At 45.8% G+C, this 18,603-nt stretch overlaps 1 protein-coding gene across 15 annotated transcripts in view; it reads right to left on the reverse strand.

Annotated features, from left to right (window-relative positions):
• The window catches only part of Itpr1 (inositol 1,4,5-trisphosphate receptor type 1), a 338,511-nt gene that overhangs the window by 135,348 nt on the left and 184,560 nt on the right, over nucleotides 1-18,603 (reverse strand). For all 15 annotated transcript variants that reach the window (XM_029478979.2, XM_029478989.2, XM_029478987.2 and 12 more), the window contains 10 exons: nucleotides 18,372-18,537; nucleotides 18,022-18,192; nucleotides 17,342-17,407; nucleotides 16,167-16,304; nucleotides 12,852-12,977; nucleotides 10,726-10,926; nucleotides 8,646-8,897; nucleotides 6,616-6,741; nucleotides 6,103-6,231; nucleotides 1,077-1,197 (listed from right to left, as the gene is read on the reverse strand). In XM_029478979.2, coding sequence (XP_029334839.1) covers nucleotides 1,077-1,197; nucleotides 6,103-6,231; nucleotides 6,616-6,741; nucleotides 8,646-8,897; nucleotides 10,726-10,926; nucleotides 12,852-12,977; nucleotides 16,167-16,304; nucleotides 17,342-17,407; nucleotides 18,022-18,192; nucleotides 18,372-18,537 — 1,496 coding nt within the window. The remainder of the gene's footprint in view (nucleotides 1-1,076; nucleotides 1,198-6,102; nucleotides 6,232-6,615; nucleotides 6,742-8,645; nucleotides 8,898-10,725; nucleotides 10,927-12,851; nucleotides 12,978-16,166; nucleotides 16,305-17,341; nucleotides 17,408-18,021; nucleotides 18,193-18,371; nucleotides 18,538-18,603) is intronic.

Here is an 18,603-nt window from a genome sequence, read left to right on the forward strand (position 1 = left end):
AACCAAGGCAAGTGGTCCTCACAAATACATCCTCTGCTTGCCCTAAGTTATAACATGGAAGAGATGTTCATTTTCTGGTCACTATGGAAGCTCTCTTTCCCATAAATCCCATCCTTTCCCAAGGAACACCGTTTCTGAGAAGTGTGCTTGCTGCTTGCCAGGATCGGGGGCTCTAGTTTAGGCACAGGACTTCTCATCTGAGTGGGGAAGCTTATTCCTTTGAAGAGAACTCATGGAAGGTGTGGAGGGGAAGAGGTCAGAAGACTGATTTAAGGAGATGTAGACGTAAAAGAGGAAAAGTGCTCAGGCAAGGACAGAGAGGGAAGGCCAGACAAAGGCTGGATAACGGGCAGTTGCAGCATAGTAACGATATATAGAGATTCACCAACTAGTTCAAACCTAGTAGAAGAAATCTGGTTTCTATGGCAACGGGAAGCCAATTCCCCTGACGATGCTGTACCCCAAAACATGTACTGTGATAGTACCACTTAAACTTTTTTTCTTTGGAAAGGGCTGAGGTGTAGTTCAGCGCTAGAGTGCTTGCCTAATATGGGATAGGCCAAGGTTCAATAGCTAGCATTGCAGAACGCAAGGATGGGGAGGGATAAACAAGTGCCTTTTAGACTGGCCTTCGAGATAAGAATCTTGGGGGTTGGGGAGCAAAGAGGGAAAAGAGAAGCAGCCACTTCATAGAGAGATGCAAACAGTGCACCACTTGCGGGAAAGAGTGCTCTTTGGGATCTTAGGGGTGCTTCACAGGAAGAAAATTTCCACGCAGCAAAATGCATCTGCTGGAGTAAACAAACTCGTGCTATGAATGAGGGACTTCCCAGGGCCTTGACAGTCTTGATGGATCGTCACTTGCCAAGAGCCGTCTGGCTTTGAACTACAGAATCTTGTTTTTCAAAGACTTACTGTTTCTCACTGTGCTGGCTTGGCAAAGACAGAGGCCGAGGAGTCAAGAGCTCGGCTCTGGGTCTGGCTTTGCAGCTTCCTTCCTTGGGAGAGCTGCGGCTCAGTAAACAGCAGGCCACTCATTTTCATCCCGCCACATCCAGACGGATTGGCTGCCTTACCTACGTCAGAGAGCACCCGGATGCAGCTCTCCACCGAGGCTTTTTGGCTTGGCATCAGCCAGTTGCAGTGGTAAACTCGGAACACGCCTTGCAGGAGTTGCACAAAGACAGGCTGGCGGGTCTATAAGAGAGAGAGGCGAGGTGAAGAAGACTGCAGAACACAGATGGCCTGGCTAGAAACAGAGGCTGTCTCGAACCCTCCACATCTTAGTGGGAGGATTCCAGAAGGGTCAAGGACTGGACTCCAGAATATTTCTGCTTTGGTGTAGATGTTGACTATCCCCTAAAGAGCCATGTATTAAAGGAACTGGTCTTTAGACTGGTACCATGGGAAGGAGGTGGGACCTAGGAAGAGGTCCTTCGGGCATCCAAAGGACAGGGGGTGGGACATTGGCCTCCTCCTTGCTATTGTTGCTTTCTTTTTATGATTGGTTGAACATGTCTACCCCATCAGACACTCCTGCCATGATATGCTGCCTCATCTCAAAGCTTTGGGGGAAAAAAAAATCAATCTTTTTTGTTTGTTTGTTTGTTTGTAACTAAATTAGTCTGGTTTTTTCATTATATCGACAGAAAGCTGAAGAACACAGTGCCTAGATGGTGAGAGAAGCTCAGGAGCATTTTAAAGCAATAAAATATCATCACCGACTTCATGTTATTTATTTTAGATGCATTTTAAACTTAATATTATCTAATGAATTCTGACCACCAGAATCGGCAGGGGAATCAAACTCTCCAAAGCAGTAAAGCCACCCAACTACAAACTAGATGAATTAACCCAGGTCAGTGATTGCACCCTGGTGTGAGTGTCCCCCAGCATGTCTGATGTACCACAGTCACTAAGACCAAACTCTCCTTGAAGCACCATGTCCCAAGAAAAGCTGTGACCTCATGAGTCTGCTGCTGCTGCAGCATCCCAACAGCTGCACTACAGGTGCAAACCACCATCCTGAGCTAGCATCTGTATGTTCAATACTTTGCTTATTTCCTTATTGTTTAACTGTATGCATTCATGTGTGTCATGGGGAGTCAGTTCTGTCCTTCTAGCATGGGAGTTCCAGGGATCAAACACAGGCATACTAGGCATGCTAGCAAGTGCCTTTACATATTGAGCCATTTCACTGGCCCTAGACACTATATTTTTAATCCACAAAAATGGAATGCCAGATGGATGTCAGCAGGGATGTCACCTCCATCCTTATTTATGACAGTCTCTTTGATGGTACAAAGACAACCCAGCTGTAATGGGTGGTGTCTATAAATATCCATTTAACCCAGAGCACGGGCACAAGCCAATTGCTTTCTATGAGAAGACCTCTCTTCCGTCTCATGAGAAGAACTAAGTTTGCACTCCTTTTAAAGTAAAAGCATGCATACAGCTAGTGAATTAGATACTGACTTTCTGAATGCTTTTTATTTTTTTATTTTTTTTGGTTTTTCGAGACAGGGTTTCTCTGTATAGCCCTGGCTGTCCTGGAACTCCCTCTGTAGACCAGGCTGGCCTCGAACTCAGAAATCCGCCTGCCTCTGCCTCCCGAGTGCTGGGATTAAAGGCGTGCGCCACCACGCCCGGCCTGAATACTTTTTAAAGTAGGGATTTCTTATCTCTATTCATGTGACATTTTTCTCTTTGGACATGCCAGGCAAAGATGTATGGTGAGCTGCACCAGTCATCTGTTTGGGGCAGATAACTCATTCGGCTGCACTAAAGTGCATCGGAAAGGAGTAAAGAAAGAGGCGGTGAGAAATCTGAAGGGATTTCCGTGGTGAGAGGGAACCAAGGCAAGTGCTAGAGGAGGAGGAAAGTCAGTTTTAAGAAAATGAAACAGAGGAATAGAATTTTCAGCCCCCCCCCCACACACACACACAAATGTAGTTCATGTATCTTCCCATTGTTGGGTGCATGATACAAACCAGATGTGTCATGCATGATCTCATTTGGACCTGGATAATAACTATGTGACATGGAAGTTACCTTTGTGTTCTAGTGTAAGACAAAGGCTGGGGAAGGATAAAATTATCCAAAACTGCTAAGAGAGGCCAGCAGAGCACTGACTCAGCCTCTTCTCCCCATTCTGGTCAGCTGGGACTGGAATCTTCCGGAAGAACAGCCTGCCCTGCACTCCCAACCATCCAGCAGCAAGCTTCATTACTCATAGAGGTCAAGGGGACAGGAAGCCAGAGGAATTGGCCAAGGAACTTGGAGTCAGTTCCTATGTCTGTGGCTTCTGCTTAACCCCTGAGTTTATAAAGGGTCCCAATCGAAAGAGCTACCGGCCCCGAGTCCTTGCCCCTGGCCTGCCCCTGTGCTAAGAACTGTGCAAGTATCTCATTTAGCCTTAGAATGACCCTGTGAAGAAGGAAGGGGCATTATTATAAATGCTGAGCTTGAGACGAGACCCCTACAGTCTAAGTCACGGAGAAGTGTTCCTCGGGTGGTCAATTCACACGAACCAGTGTTTATGAACCATCTGCTTCCTCCTGTCTGACACCTGGGCATATAAAGATGACCGAATGAGTTCTCAGTAGTTGCCTCCTAACTGAAAAATGTGACAGGCAACATGGTGATATCAGCTCACTTGACTTCCTTGCCAAAATGACAGGGCTAGTCCTATAGTCTATTCATTGTTTGGGTAATCAAGAGTGATACAGGGACTCAAGGATACATGTAATTTCAGGAGTTGTCCACAAGGGGGCAATGCTGGAAAGTGGTGGAACCTTTGATAGGTAAGGCACTGTGGAAGGGACATTGGAACAGTGGCTCCTTTTCATCCCTTTCTCCTTTTTCTCTTCCTGTCTTCCCTCTGCCCACCTTTCTCCCCATGCCTCCAGTTGCAGGCACCACACTGTAATGTGAAATAGTTCAGCAGTCCTACTTGGTTATGATCCTATCCCGCCTACGTCTTCCTCTGGCCTCTTAGCTCCTCTCTTGAACCATTCATGTTCCCTCCAGGCCCCGAGAAGTCCCTTCCCTGCCATGGCTAAGACTTTAGTCTATTTTTAATCTTTAGCCATTTTATCCTTCTAAGTCTCAGAGCTCAAGTACTAAATCAAAAAATTAATAACTAGGTGCAAGTTGTTAATACCAGCATCAAAGGCCCAGCAATGTCTGAGACACTAGTCTGCAGACCGGTAGAGGCTGCCACATTTGAACCTCCTGCTGTGTGCTAGGTATTATACTGAATGTTTCAAATAAACATTGTATCTCATTCTCACAAGAGCACACCAAGTTGATATTATATTCTTGCCAGACATACAGGATAAGTTCTGAGCCAGGTGTGGTGGTGCTAGGTACTATACTGAATGTTTCAAATAAACATTGTATCTCATTCTCACAAGAGCACACCAAGTTGATATTATATTCTTGCCAGACATACAGGATAAGTTCTGAGCCAGGTGTGGTGGTGCTAGGTACTATACTGAATGCTTCAAATAAACATTGTATCTCATTCTCACAAGAGCACACCAAGTTGATATTATATTCTTGCCAGACATACAGGATAAGTTCTGAGCCAGGTGTGGTGGTCTTGGGAGGCCAAAGCAGGAGGATCAGAAACTCAAGGCCAGCCTTGGCGACATAGCGAGTCTGAGCCACCACAGGCTACATGACACCCTGTTTCAAAACAGAAAGAAGAAAAAAGAGAAGGCATGAAAAGGGAAGGGAGGGGAGGGGAGGGGAGGGAAGGGAACAGGAAGTTCAGTGACCTCTCCGTGTTAACAGAGCTCATAGGACAGAATGGAGATTTGAATCCAATCTGTCTTGCTCTAAAGCTTCCAGAATTCTCCTCTTCCTCCCTGGAATTCACATTTACAGGCTGATAGTTGGGCATTTCCCTGGCAGCTCAAATGCAGTGCATATAACGCCAAATTCATCGGTCTCAGCTCTGACATGCGAGGCGGGAGGGAGAAAGAACTGAGATGTAGCTAAGGAGAAGACACGCCTTACAAAGGAGCAGCACGAGAGGCTGCTCATTAGCAAGGAATGGTTCAGAGATCGATCAGCTACGTCTTCAGAATTACACTTTGATTTCCAGGTATAAACTACACCTTAGGAGAGATTCGGGATATCTGTCATTTGAAGACTTACTTCTCTGGCAATTCTTGCTTATATGCTGGATAAACTTAGTCCACAGAAGGAAACAGTAGCAACCAAGGTAAGAAGCCATAATGTAAGCCCCATTTAAAGCTGTGTGTGTGTGTGTGTGTGTGTCTGTCTGTCTGTCTCCAGGTACACATGTTCAACAGCCCAGGCTTGGAATTCAGAGGACAATCCTTACGAGCTGATTGTCTCTTGCTACCCAGTAGATACAGGGACTGAACTCAGGTCGTCAGGCCTGTGAGCACGTGCCTCCACCTGTCGGGCCATCAGCCGACCCAGGGCACACAGCTTATGGTTTTCAACACTGTTTCGCTATCTCCTGGGGCATCACCATCTCGAATGTCACCTTCTCCTACAAGAGAAGCGTGTCTGGCCTCATTAATCATTGTGATTTCCTGGTTGGCACTGGGTGTAAAAGTACAAAGAGATGATGCGCCTGGCTGTTAATGGGCTCTGCTTTTCAAGAATGGATCGCCACTCTCGCGTATCCTTGGGTTCTCCACGTCCAGATTTATCAAGGACTGAAAATATCTGAAAAATCATCAGGTCTGTGTGGAACTCATACACAGTTTTCCTTGCCCCTGAACAATATGGTGGGCCCACTACTCACACAGCGGCTGCATGGCATGGCTTACTGTAAGTCTCTTAGAGATGATTTAAAGTCTGAGGGAGCATGTGGGTAACTTCTATGCAACTATAACACCATTTACTGTTCAGGACTTAATTTTGGTATGTGAGGACCGAGAAGGTCCAAGAGCCAATCCCTATAGGTACGATGGGCAACATCCCTTCTGTTCCCAAGGGCCCCTGACAGAGCCACCTTCCATTCTGGCTTTGCAGAATGGCTCATTTCCAGCTCCTTGCACATGCCTGGATGTGGACTGCAGACGCCCACATGAAAACTGTCCCTCGGGAGGCCGTTCTCACCTGAAGAGTGGTGCTCTGGTCTGAGAAGGGAGAGCTGAAGAAGGTGGTGACGATGCTCATCACGATTTCAGTGACGTACTTCTCCAGAATGGAGTCTGCGTGCTTCCTGTCGCTTGTGTTGTTACAGGCCTGGAAAAGAGACGGAGGCCGGGAACTCGGCATGCAAACCTACTCCAGAATATCAACAAATGACATTCCTCACTGATCACCAATCACGGGACAGAGGTAAAGATCTAGAGGCCACAGTGTGTAACAGATGATCACACAGGTTTCAGTGTGGAACAAAATGTGGAAAAAAAAATCACTTATATTACAGATGAAATAAGAAATTACTAAAAAGAAAAAAGTAACGAAAAGTATCAAGTATGAACAGACCCTTCCACTCAGAACTGTTCATGGAAGAAAATTCACAACTGGCTTTTACAGCATTTCTGAACAGGGATGACAGACAGACCTATCATACTCACATGCCCATGAAAACACCACACAGACACACACACACACACGCCTCACCCTGCAGATGTCCACGAGGAAATTCTCAAACAACTTCCACATGTGGTTGCTCGTGTAAATCTCCTTCATCTCCACCTCAGTATCCACATAGCAGTGATTCAGGAAGTTAATGTAAGCGATCTTAACCTGAAGGGAGAAAGAAGCTCTCGTGAGAACCCAGCTTCCACAAGGAGCCCACGAGCTCTCACTTCCTCTCCAAGGTTCGGTGCACAGTCTTATCCACTACCCCTGCTGGCTCTCATTTCTGTAGCTTTTTGATTTTCCAAATTCACAACTATAAAATTCAAAACCCCAAAGCATAAAGCTTTAGGGCGAGACTGTTTTTATGATCTCAAGGTAAGGTTTGATGAAAAGATTCTGACCAAAGGAGAGGTTCAAGTTTGACTACACTGTTCCTGTTGGCAAGAAGGCAGCGTTATTACATGGTCCAGCCTGGGAGCTGTTTGCAATGAGTGAAGCCGGGAAGGCATGACCCATGTCCACATAAAACATGACAGTTAAGTCTCCCCAGCAGCACCCTTTATAATGGCCAACCTGTGGAAAAAGCACACAACTGCACCAGTGATGGCTGGAATGACATAGTGTGGTATCTGGACATGGGAAAGTATTACTTGGTAATAGTGAAGTACCAATGCCTGCAAAGCTGGCACGAGCTGTGAGAAACTATTTTGCAATCACCCAGCCAGAACAAGGCATGCATGTGTGATTTCGTTTATACTGAATGAGCACAAGAGGCAGAGGAAAATCCATGATTATCTAGCCACGGGGAACTGGAAGGAAATGAGGCTAGTCTGGGGTTGCTTTGGGGGGGTACATAGATGATGGCAGTGACAACAGAACTTTGTGGCTCCGTCTACTCATCTGTCCAATATAAATGAGAGAATTGTGAGCTCTGTAAATAGAAAATTAACCAAGCACTAGAGATGTGCACACTGAGACAACTGAAGCAAGAGAGACCTGGTAATATCAAATGTTGACACTGCTGTGGAGCACTGAGTGCTCCAGAGGGAGGAGGGGTATTGAGGGGAGCAAGTCTTCTAGAATGAATTAGACATTACCAAGATGACTTATAGAGATGTGTCTGCTATGGTCAGTACTAGACAGGGAAACAACCTAAATGCCTTTAAACTGATGGATGGACAATAAAAATGGGGAATATATCTACACAATGGAATTCGAGTCAACAACAAAGAAAAATGAAATCATGAAATTTTCAGGTAAATGGAGCGAACCAGAAAATGTTAAATTGAGTGAGGCAATACAGACCCAGAATGACAAACGCCATGCTTTCTCTTATTTGTAAGAGTCAGCTCTTTAGATGTGAGTCCATAGCCTACAGTAACTGCAGGCCCCAGGGAAGTTAAAAGGGACCATGCTGAGAATGGGGCACAGGGACACTGGAGTGGGATACAGGAAGCCACAGTTGCTATGCAGAGAGAACTGGGAAGAATGGGTGAAGAGATTTACTTCTTTGTCTGTTGGGGATAGAGTTTTACTGTGTATGGCCTGGTACTTACTATGTAGCCCAGGCTAGCTTCAAATTCATGGCAATCCTCCTACCCCTGCCTTCTAAGTGCTGAGATAATTGACATATGCCACCATACCTGGCTTTGCAGGTACTCTCTGAGGGAAGTGCGATTTCAGGTCATTTTCATTTGTTACAGTTACCTGTAGTTCCCCAATTCTGTACAATGGTCACGCATTCTTTCTGTACTACGAGATCTTGCTTGGAAGAATTAAACTTACAGGCGAAGCTATCTCAAGCCATTGATAGCTTCTCTTCTAGGCAGTTCCTTCGGCGCACATCCTCTGTGAGATGAATTTGTTCCCCAACCCTGAAGCTTTTATCCCAGATTTGGGGAGAAAGCAGAGACTCACCTGCCTCCTGTTCTTTTCACACAGTATCAACATGGAGGCAAACACTGTTGCAGTGACACTAAATCTTTCTGCACCGTGAGCTGAAGGGCCTGAAAGCCGTGGGTGTCCCAGGCCAGCCACCATGTCTCCACTCAGCTCCACAGGCTACTCACCTCGGGGATGCAGTCTTCATGAGTGACCACACGAACGATGTCATCGAGCGGGAGCAAGGAGTTGCACTTGATCTCTGTGTACACATTCTTGCCCTCTGTGCACACAGCCAAGAGCTCCACCAGATGGATGTGGTACATGAGAGGGCTGTTCTCATCCATCCGGTCACGCTCGGACCGCATCATCTGGATCAGAGTCTGGAAAGAGGCTCTGTCATTGTAGAACACGAGGACGTCCTCTCCAGAGTTGACAAGCTACACAGAGAAAAGTGTTCATTGTTGCTACAAGCCTGCAGGAGTGAGGCAGCCTTACACAACCCCACAGGCAGAGGAAGAGAGACTTCCTTCCCCACACAGGTTGTGTCCTTATCACTAAACTCATCTAGATCCCACTTGTTTCTGGACTGACCAACCACACTTTCTTAAAAGCATCATATGAATCCAAAGATACAGAAATAACCATGGTGACCCTAACAGATTGACTAGGGGAGGACCAGTCTGCACACAAGGCCATTAAAAGGAAACAGGGACTGCTAGCGTGTACTACCAGGCTGCCATTTTTCTAGCTTAAATATTTGCAGAGCTTGGTCTATTTTAAAAGGCATCCTGATGCAAGTCTTCCATCCAGTGTCATATGTCTTTGGTCATAAGTTATCCACATCTACCTAAGATGCTTTTCTTTCTGCCTTCATCAAAATGTCAAGTCATTTTAGCTGGGTGTGGTGGTACAAGCCTATAATGCTAGTACCCGGGAGGCTGAGGCAGGAGGATGATGAGTTCAAGGCCAGCCTTGACTGAACACTGAGTTTCAGACCAGTCTGGGCTGTGAGGCCCTGCCACGTGACAGAAGAAAACAACAGGGCAAAAGAAAAGTCAAGGCATAATTTGTTTCCTTGGATGGTGCCTCTAATACATTTATTTTAATATACATCAATTTTAGCACAACATGAAATAAAAAAGTTTTATAAAGGGCTGGCTCAGAAGTCAAAATAAACTCAGTCAATACTATTTACTCAATGCCAACATATCCTCAACTCAGGAACTGCAGGATTTGGGGGAAGGAAGACGCTACTAGTGAGTGAGCCTAGGACCTTGTTCATTTATGCATGCTGTACTGAGGTACATCCCTCAGAGGTCTGTTTGCTTATTAACAATTAATTTTCATGAATTCCAATCAAGGGTCTAGATACCAAGACAAATACTTTTTCCTGCCTCTGTTTCTGAGTAAAAAATGGGTACAAAATGTGATCTCTGACTCAAAAGTGTTGTTGGGTTGAGAATAAACACTCAATTACAAATTTCTCAGAACAATGTGCAGACTACCATAGGCTTCAAGTAGATGTTAGCTATTTATTCCTGTTGTCATTACCTCATTCAATCTACACAGTCAGTGAAAACACTCATGTAACAGAAATGCTCAAGTCTTGAGATGTCAAGACAGAAGAGCCAATGCAGACCAGCCTGTAAGTGATGCAGCGGGCATCTGTACCCGAGGCGGAGCCAACTCTACTGCCCCTGGAACCACAGATGTGGATGGCTCAGTCAATCCTAGCACAGGGGGAAGTTTACTCAAGTTCCATGGAAGCCACCATTGTGATTGCAGGGTGGGTCTTCCTAATCAAAGACAACAGTCACAGCATAGAGCCAACTTCTGCAAAGACCCAAGTGGAACTTGGGCCTCCACCCTGCAGACCAGAGGCTCCTGGTGAAACATGAAGTTGAAACTGCTCAAGCTAACTAATTAGGTGCGTAGTTAAATAAAAAAGTCCTAACTCCTAAAGGGGACGCTGCTATGGCTTACTGATCTCACCCACATTTAATCTCACATAGATATTGGTCTATCATTCTTCCTCTTTTCTGGCTGAAGAGTCCAACCCAAATTGCCTTATGAGTAACAGATTTACTGTTACAGAGAATCAGATCAGACACTTGCCTAAGCCACGCACGTGAAACTACGCACACATACAAATACAACCTTTCCTTCCATATTGCTCCTCAAGAGGGTGCCAGACCACACAGAGAAGACTAACTTAAGTTTCTATAGAACACCAGATGAAGGTAGAAGCAAATATGTGGTTGTCACCTCAGCCATGACCATGTCTTGGCACTTTTTAATGAATTTCCCTTCTGCCTTGACAATCGTCTGGAGAAACTTGATATACTGGACGTTTCGACCGTGGGTCTCTATGCAGTGAACAAAGTGCTGGACCACTCTCTCGTTGATCTCACTGCACAGCTGGAAGTTGTTCATGAAGATGTGCTGCATCGTCACTGCCTCCAGGATCTGGCACAAGACAAGGAGCGTACAGAAGGATATGGTCACAGAGAGGCCAGTGCAGGCTGATGAGATAAACTGCCTTACTAAAACCCAGAATCATACCTGTATCTGAGCATGCTTCTCATTCTCCCTTTACACTATCCCATTAGTCAGCAAACTCCTTGTTTTTTATAAGACACTGTCAAACAGCTTTTGAAAAGATGTTCTGTATACTTTATATTGCAGTACAGCTGTTCTAGATTTATGTGTATAAATGTTCTATGTGCATATACGTACACCCCGTGTGTGTACCTGATGGATGCAGAAATCAGAAGAGGATGTCAGAGCCTCTGGAACTGGCGTTAAGAGTAGTTGTGAGCAACCATGTAAGTGCTAGGAACTGAACTCTAGTCCTTTGCAAGAGCAATGCTTCAAGCCACTGATTCATCTCTCCTGCGTAATACAGCTATTCTATATCCCGGTGAACACCATCTTTTCTATTGTAGTCAACTCTTACATGTCAAGTTATGTTTGTCTGATCACTCATCATGGTGTGGAGACCTTGTCTCACCAACTGCTTGTGCCCATCAAGTTTTTGGCCCTCTCTCCTCCTTTCTTTAAAAAATTGTAATAAAGATGCTGAGAATCAACTCTTTGCTGAACATATGTAATGCAAATGTCTTCTCTCACTCTGTGTCTTAATTACTCTTGGCTGCTCTTAATGATGGCATCTTGGGCATAGAAGTTGATTTAATAAGGTTCGATTAATCGATATATTCCTGTATAATTAATTTCCTTCGCACACGGTACTGTGATGTGACAGAGCCAAGAAGACATCTCACATCATGGTCCGGGAACTTTATTTTGTACATTTTATCCAGAGATGCTCGGTCTTGTCCTATACTGGCAGGGAGCTGAGTACTGGCTGGATTTTGATATCGATATTCTTATGGTTCATCACCGGCCTCAGTATTTTATAAACCTACACCTTCCTTACTCTCTGATGGACTTAATATTAAGAGCTACTGGCCAATAGCTAAGAACTTCCAGGCAGAGAGAGAAACTTTGGTTTAGAATTAGGCAAGGGATCACTTGCCAGCATGATCCAGAGGAGGAGGTGGGACAAGCCAAGAGTGTGAGAGAGAGCAGGCCATGAGGCAGGATGTGAACCAGGACATTCATGCTAATTAATTTGTATGAGCTGGCTGAGAGGCTGCCCAGCTATAGTGCGTAAGCTTTTAGAAATAATAAGTCTCCGTGTCATTATTTGGCAGCCAGCAGGTCCAAGAAAGTTTGGTAATAAGTTCTGCTGAGTGTGTGTATGTACATGGAGAAAGACATCGTTTGCAGTGTTATTTATGAAACCAAAAACTGGGAAGTGACTACTTATTCACTAATAAGGTAGTAAAGTTTTTTTTTTTTTTTTCAACTTGCAGCCATTTTACAGAAGGCCATTGAACGGTCAAAGACAGTGAGAAAAAAAATACCACTTATTTCTGATTTACAAAGGCATCAGTGTTGTGTTCAATGCAAACAAAAAAGTGCAGGATGTAAGATATGTGTGAGTGTGAAGGCATATTAAACAAAATGTGCTATATTTACTGAATATATCTAGAAATATGCACTTAGCAAGCATGTAATATAGAAATGCTTCATGTGCGCATATTACATACTTAGGCAAGTACTGAGGAACATCACTATTGTCTTGGTAATTGTGACACAGTGATGGATGGGTTCAGGAAATATACCTCCTTTGCCCTCCTGAATTCTCTCCTTTGTACCCATGTCATCCTAGATTCACAATATGCTGCATTTATGTCCTGACAGCTGGTCAGAATGGTCTCTTTGCAGTGAATGCTGCATTCTAACAAGTTCAAGAATACACAACATCAAAGGACAACTGGTTCCCCACAGTCCCCCCAATGCAGGTCTGCCAGGCCTTCCCATCTCACCCCTGGGTTGAGAAACAGGTTTATGTGTTTATGCAGCAAAGCTTGATTCTGCTGGTTGCCTGCACAGAAATTCTGCAAAAATTCATGAGCCAGCCGCATGATCTCCTGCATCTTGGTGTCTTCGGCCTGTGTGAGAGGAGAGACAAGAAAAGCACTTATTGTGACACTTCTACTCCATGCTAATACCCTCTATTAAGGTGGGATCCAGAGGTGTGTGCCCAGGGTCCTGATGGTAGAGTAAGGTGCTTGCCAAACCCTCTGAGAACTAGCCAGAAAGAAACAGACTCATGCCTTGCCTTGTCTTTCCCACTGGCCATTGACACAAAGATTTTGCATAAGAAAAAGTTGATTTTGCAGAGTTAAAGTTAAGAGAAGGATTCCACTGTATATCATTGGCTGGAATTTCCAAATTCCTACTTTTGAGAATGGGTCCTGACAGTGGAGCGGAGCGCATTTCACCCCTGCTGGTACATACTCAGCTCATCTGCTCCTGTTAGTTCTATAGCCACTGGGAAGCACTGTAACTTCCAGCAGCATGTGCCAGGGACGAGGAGAAACGTCAGTGGATTCTAAATTCAGACACCTGCGCCTGATCTACTGCTTTCTCTGTAACCCCAGTCCTATCTATAAACTAAGATTTAGCTTTTCCTTCTGCAAAATGGGACAGTATCTGCCCTGGGCGCTCTGCATTGCTGGTCATGTGGCTCTTCCACAATTAAGACCATGATTTCATATTAAAAATTTTAGTGCTAGTAAAGAGTTAAGTACCATTGTTATAAAACATAAAACCTACGGTCATTCTGCCCAGTTCTCGATTGAAAACATTTAAGGCAGTAATGGGAGAATGAGACTCTTCAAAGTGGAAGCCACCGTTCACACCCTACTGCGTTCACACCCTACTGAGTTTACTTCCTAAAGCATTGAGTATCTATCCCTTCCTCCTCCAGGCAGGAGACTGACAGCAAGGAGTGGAGACCTTTGTATACTTTATTCTGACCTCACATGGACATGTATGACCTAGCTGTGTGACCTGGAACTTAGTGGCAGTCGCTGCTCAGGACAAGTCAGCTCTCCATTCTGGTTTGAACAGAGGTCATCAAATTTACAAAGCAAGGCAGAAAACTTTTTAGGATTAGTGAATCAAGAAGCTAAACCCTAAGCTCTGCAGTTTCTTATGCAACTATCTGGAAATTCAGCAGCTATTCCGAGCTGACATGCTGGGCAAAAGCAGGCAGTGTTGGAAGTGCCCCATATCTTGTCAACCATGTCCTAAAAAATAACTCTGGGAGAAGGCAGGACAAACCTCTCAGGACAGGAGACATAAGGACTGGGAGCAACCAGCCCTGGTTGTGGGTTCTATGCCTACCTCTAATTCATGGGCAAAAGTTCTAGGTGTAAGAAATCAGAGGACTCAGGACAGATCGATGCTGCTGGTTGAGAGTGGTAACCTTAACAGTCCTGCGTGCTTTCATGACTTCTACTAAAAAAAAGAATCGGCTGCAAAGTGGGGAAGAGCTTCCAGGGTTTGAAGGGCATTTCACACGGCAGGCAGGCTTGGGATTTGTGTTACAAGATGTCTCCTGGTGAGAATTTCTTATCGTTATCACAAACTGGGATGTTTGCACCCCACTCATAGTGAGTGAGCAAACACACACACACACACACACACACACACACACAGAGCCAGAGAGTCAGAGTTCTGCCTTAGAGGCACCAACTGCAGATCAATCTGGTTGTCCCTACTTTAACATTGCTCTCTGAATGGCTATCATTAAAGCCAAGGGCAAAGCTATGGCCACCAAAAACCACCTCCCCACACTACACACTGGAAAAGTGTGGATGGCGCACACACCTGAGCTAACTCCAGGTTACCTACAAGTCTGATTTCCCAGAGGGATTTGGCTTGTGCTTCCCTGTGGCTAGGGAAAGGCACGGCTCACCTGATTCATAACCTCTCCATGACTGAGAAGGCAGCTTCTATGGATGTGCTATCTAGAAGGGAAGGCAGCAGACCCAGACTCCACGGGGGAGCCAAGCTGGCCATATGCACACAGCTTTGCCACCCTGAGCCTTCCTGGCCACAGTGTCCTCACTCAAAGGAGATGTGATGGCATCACTGTCTCATCAGCATGTGCACAGGACACAGGAGATAAACAGCATAAAAGGACTGCAGCAAAGTGCTGTGGGCCTCCAATCCCTCAGCAGTGGGCTTCCTCCAGGAGCTGCTTCACCCATGGGTCAGTCAGCCTTTGGGATTGTAATGGAGCGCAAGGCACTCCAGAGTCATGCCCAACTTCCCTGGGCCTCAGCTTCCCAATGTCATGTGCGTAAACCACAAAGCCTCGCTGCTGTTGCAAGGTTTGAATGTATCCCCAAGAGCCTGTCTGTCTCCACAGATGCCGAATAGGCTTCCGCCTGTGCTGATTGGCTTTTCAACAAAATGCAGCTCTTTGTGCAAAGAGGGAAACTGAACTGAGGAACTGCATCCATAGCCTGGCTTATGGGCTGGGGCGGGGGGGGGTGCATTTTCTTGATGAGTGACTGCTGGGGAGAGCTCAGCCCACTGTGGGCAGCGCTGTCTGTCCTTGTGCAGGCGAACCTGCGTTGTACTAAAAACCAAGCTGAGCAAGCCATGGAAACAAGCCAGTAAGCAGCATTCCTTCATCGTCTTGCATCCATTCCTGCACCGAGATCTTCCCTTGCCTTTCTTCAGCTATGGGCTGTGATCTGAGAGTTGTAAGAGGAAATCAACCCTTCCTTCCCCGCAAGATGCGATGCCTCTGATCATGGTATTTATTTATCACAGCAATAGAAATCTAATCAAGACAGTGCCCTTCTGAAATACAATCTCTTGGAAGCAAAGAAAAAAAAAAAAGAAAGAAAAAAGAAAAGAAAAAAAGATGGTGTTGGGGGTAGGGGGTCGGGGGTCGGGGCTTGGTCTAAATATATACTCAGATGATAGGACACTGTCAAAAACTAGAGCAAGTTCCACATAGTTCCACATGCCTCCAATGACTTTGTTTTAGCTGTGTTTTGGACAAAGGTGGATAACACCAGCTAAAACACACAAATGAAACCTCTGGTGTAGATCTAGAAGTCCCCATCTAAGAAGGCTTAGGTGTGACAGAAGAATCAGATCCTTATTTCTTTATAGAACGCAAACACTGGAGGTGTTGAGGAGAGGCAATCTCTCTCATATAAATGACCTGGACTTGCTTTAGGTCACAAGCGCATCATTGGCCCTCCCCTACTTCACCCAATTGTGAAGGCTTTGGGGGTGGGAATCCGGCCCACCCTGGATGCACGCGCCCTCACCTTCTCGTAGGGGATCTGCAGCAGCTCCAGCACCACAGCGTGTGCGCCCATGTTCCTCAGCAGTCGCTGCTGCTGCTTCCGGCTCTTCCTCACCGACGCGCTCTCCTGCACGCAGAGCTTGCTAAGTCGAATCAAAATCTGAGAAAGAAGAAATCAACCACATCAAACCAGGAACTGCAATGTGAGGAGAGACCTGAGGGTCAGGTCATAATACATTTACACCTTAGACAGGAGCATTCCTCCGGTACGTAGTATCTGTGCGGATTGTACAAAATCTAATCTATGGAAGAAAAGTGTCTTGCTGAACACATCTATGTTTCAATGGCCAGTGTACTGGCTGGTTTTGTGTGTTAACTTGACACAGGCTGGAGTAATCACAGAAAAAGGAGCTTCAGTTGGGGAAGTGACTCCATGAGATCCAGCTGTGGGGCATTTTCTCAATGAGTGATCAAGGGAGGAGGGCCCCTTGTGGGTGGTACCATCTCTGGGTTGGTGGTCCTGGGTTCTATAAGAAAGCAAGCTGAGCAAGCCAGGGGAAGCAAGCTAGTAAGAAACATCCCTCCATGGCCTCTGCATCAGCTCCTGCTTCCTGACCTGCTTGAGTTCCAGTACTGACTTCCTTAAGTGATGAACCGCAATGTGGAAACATACGCTGAATAAACCCTTCCCTCCCCAACTTGCTTCTTGGCCATGGTGTTTGTGCAGGAATAGAAACCCTGACTAAGACAGCCAATAACATGGGTTCATGGGTCACTTAAATGATCTGGCTAGGCAACAGCTTCGAAGACCTTAGGAGGGCTTTGCTGGGGTAAAACCCACAAAGCTTCCAAGCCCAAACTACTACATGCAGAGATTTCTAAAGCCAAGCATGGATATAAATCCTCAGTGATTGTACAAATCAATTTCTGATCCACTTCAAAACCTCAAAATAATGTAGTTCCTGTTAAAAAAAAAAAAGCAATGCCTAAAAAGGTGAGGGAATAAGAACGCTCAGATAATACATAAACTCAGACCTGAGGCTGGAACCCAAGTATTCAACCGCAGGGAGCTACCTTCTCCTCTCCCCAGACACATTTTACACAAAGAGCTCACATTCTTGTACCTTCAACTCGCTGATCACTGACTAAAGCTCACTAGCGTCATCAGGACGAGGGTTGGCAGGGCGCCTGCCTTACCTCTTTCACCACTCGGTAGTTGTAGCTGCTGGTGCTTTCGTGCTTCAGTGGCTTGCTCGTCCCCTCCTAAGGACCAAAAAGAACACATACAGTAGGCGCCTCTTGTGGTCTACAGTTAGGTAAACATCACCCTTTAGCCGGGCGGTGGTGGCACACGCCTTTAATCCCAGCACTTGGGAGGCAGAGGCAGGCGAATTTCTGAGTTCAAGGCCAGCCTGGTCTACAAAGTGAGTTCCAGGACAGCCAGGGCTACACGGAGAAACCCTGTCTCAAAAAGCCAAAAAAAAAAAAAAAAAAAAAAAGAAACAAATCACCCTTTAAGAAAGTACACACACTGTGCATTGTCTTTTGACAGTCAGGCAGCCCGAGATGTTCACCAATTCTTCACCCCTGGGAAGCAGATGTGGTGGTCACAGGAGGCCATTCCCTAGTGAGTCTCTCGAGGGAAATCCAGTGCTACTTCACTCAACTACGTCTCTTCTACATGGTCCACAGTTGCCCAGAAATACATCTAAGCTTTGATTTTTGTAGCTAACTTTCTAGGAGAATAGCGGTCACCCTGGTTACTTAGTAAGTATCTCTTGATAGCAACCGTCCTATCATCTACGTTTATATCTAAGACTAGAAAAGAATGCTGCCTTGCTTTAAGAAGCAGGAGACCTAACGTGGGCTGTGCCTACCTCAGTTTTCTTATGCTCATTTTCACCAGAGGCTCCGTCCATAGGCTCATCGGGACCCTGGCCTTTGTACACCCAGAGCTCAGACTTCTCCACAATGGACCTTAGTTGGTCCAAGTCTTGCTTGATCTGTTTATAGTTGTCCACATCTTGGCTAGTAACCAGCAGTTGAACCTTAATGAACATAATATGTTAGTTACATGAACCTTAAAACACACACACACACACACACACACACACACACACACACACACACAGAGTGAGAGAGAGCGAGAGAGCGAGACGAGCACAAGAGAGACATAATCCTTTCATTGCACAGAACACACAACAGCTTTTTGATACACAGGAAGTACCTGTTTGAAGGCCTGAAGGACCTCCTGCCTCTGGCTGAAGTGCCGAAAGAGGAGCTGCAGGGCCCCAGACACCAGGGGTGGGTAGTCATGCATTGTCAAGTGGAGCAGGACCCTGAGGAAGGTTCTGCCACCATGATCATCCAGGTCCAGAGGTGTGTTCTCCTCACTACAGGAACACAGGGAAGGAGAAAAAGAGACCAAGTAAAGCTACAGTCCCAGGATCATGCACATG

The sequence above is a fragment of the Mus caroli genome, unplaced genomic scaffold (assembly GCF_978045245.1).
Source record: "Mus caroli unplaced genomic scaffold, Mus_caroli_1 scaffold_7, whole genome shotgun sequence".
Taxonomy (NCBI): domain Eukaryota; kingdom Metazoa; phylum Chordata; class Mammalia; order Rodentia; family Muridae; genus Mus; species Mus caroli.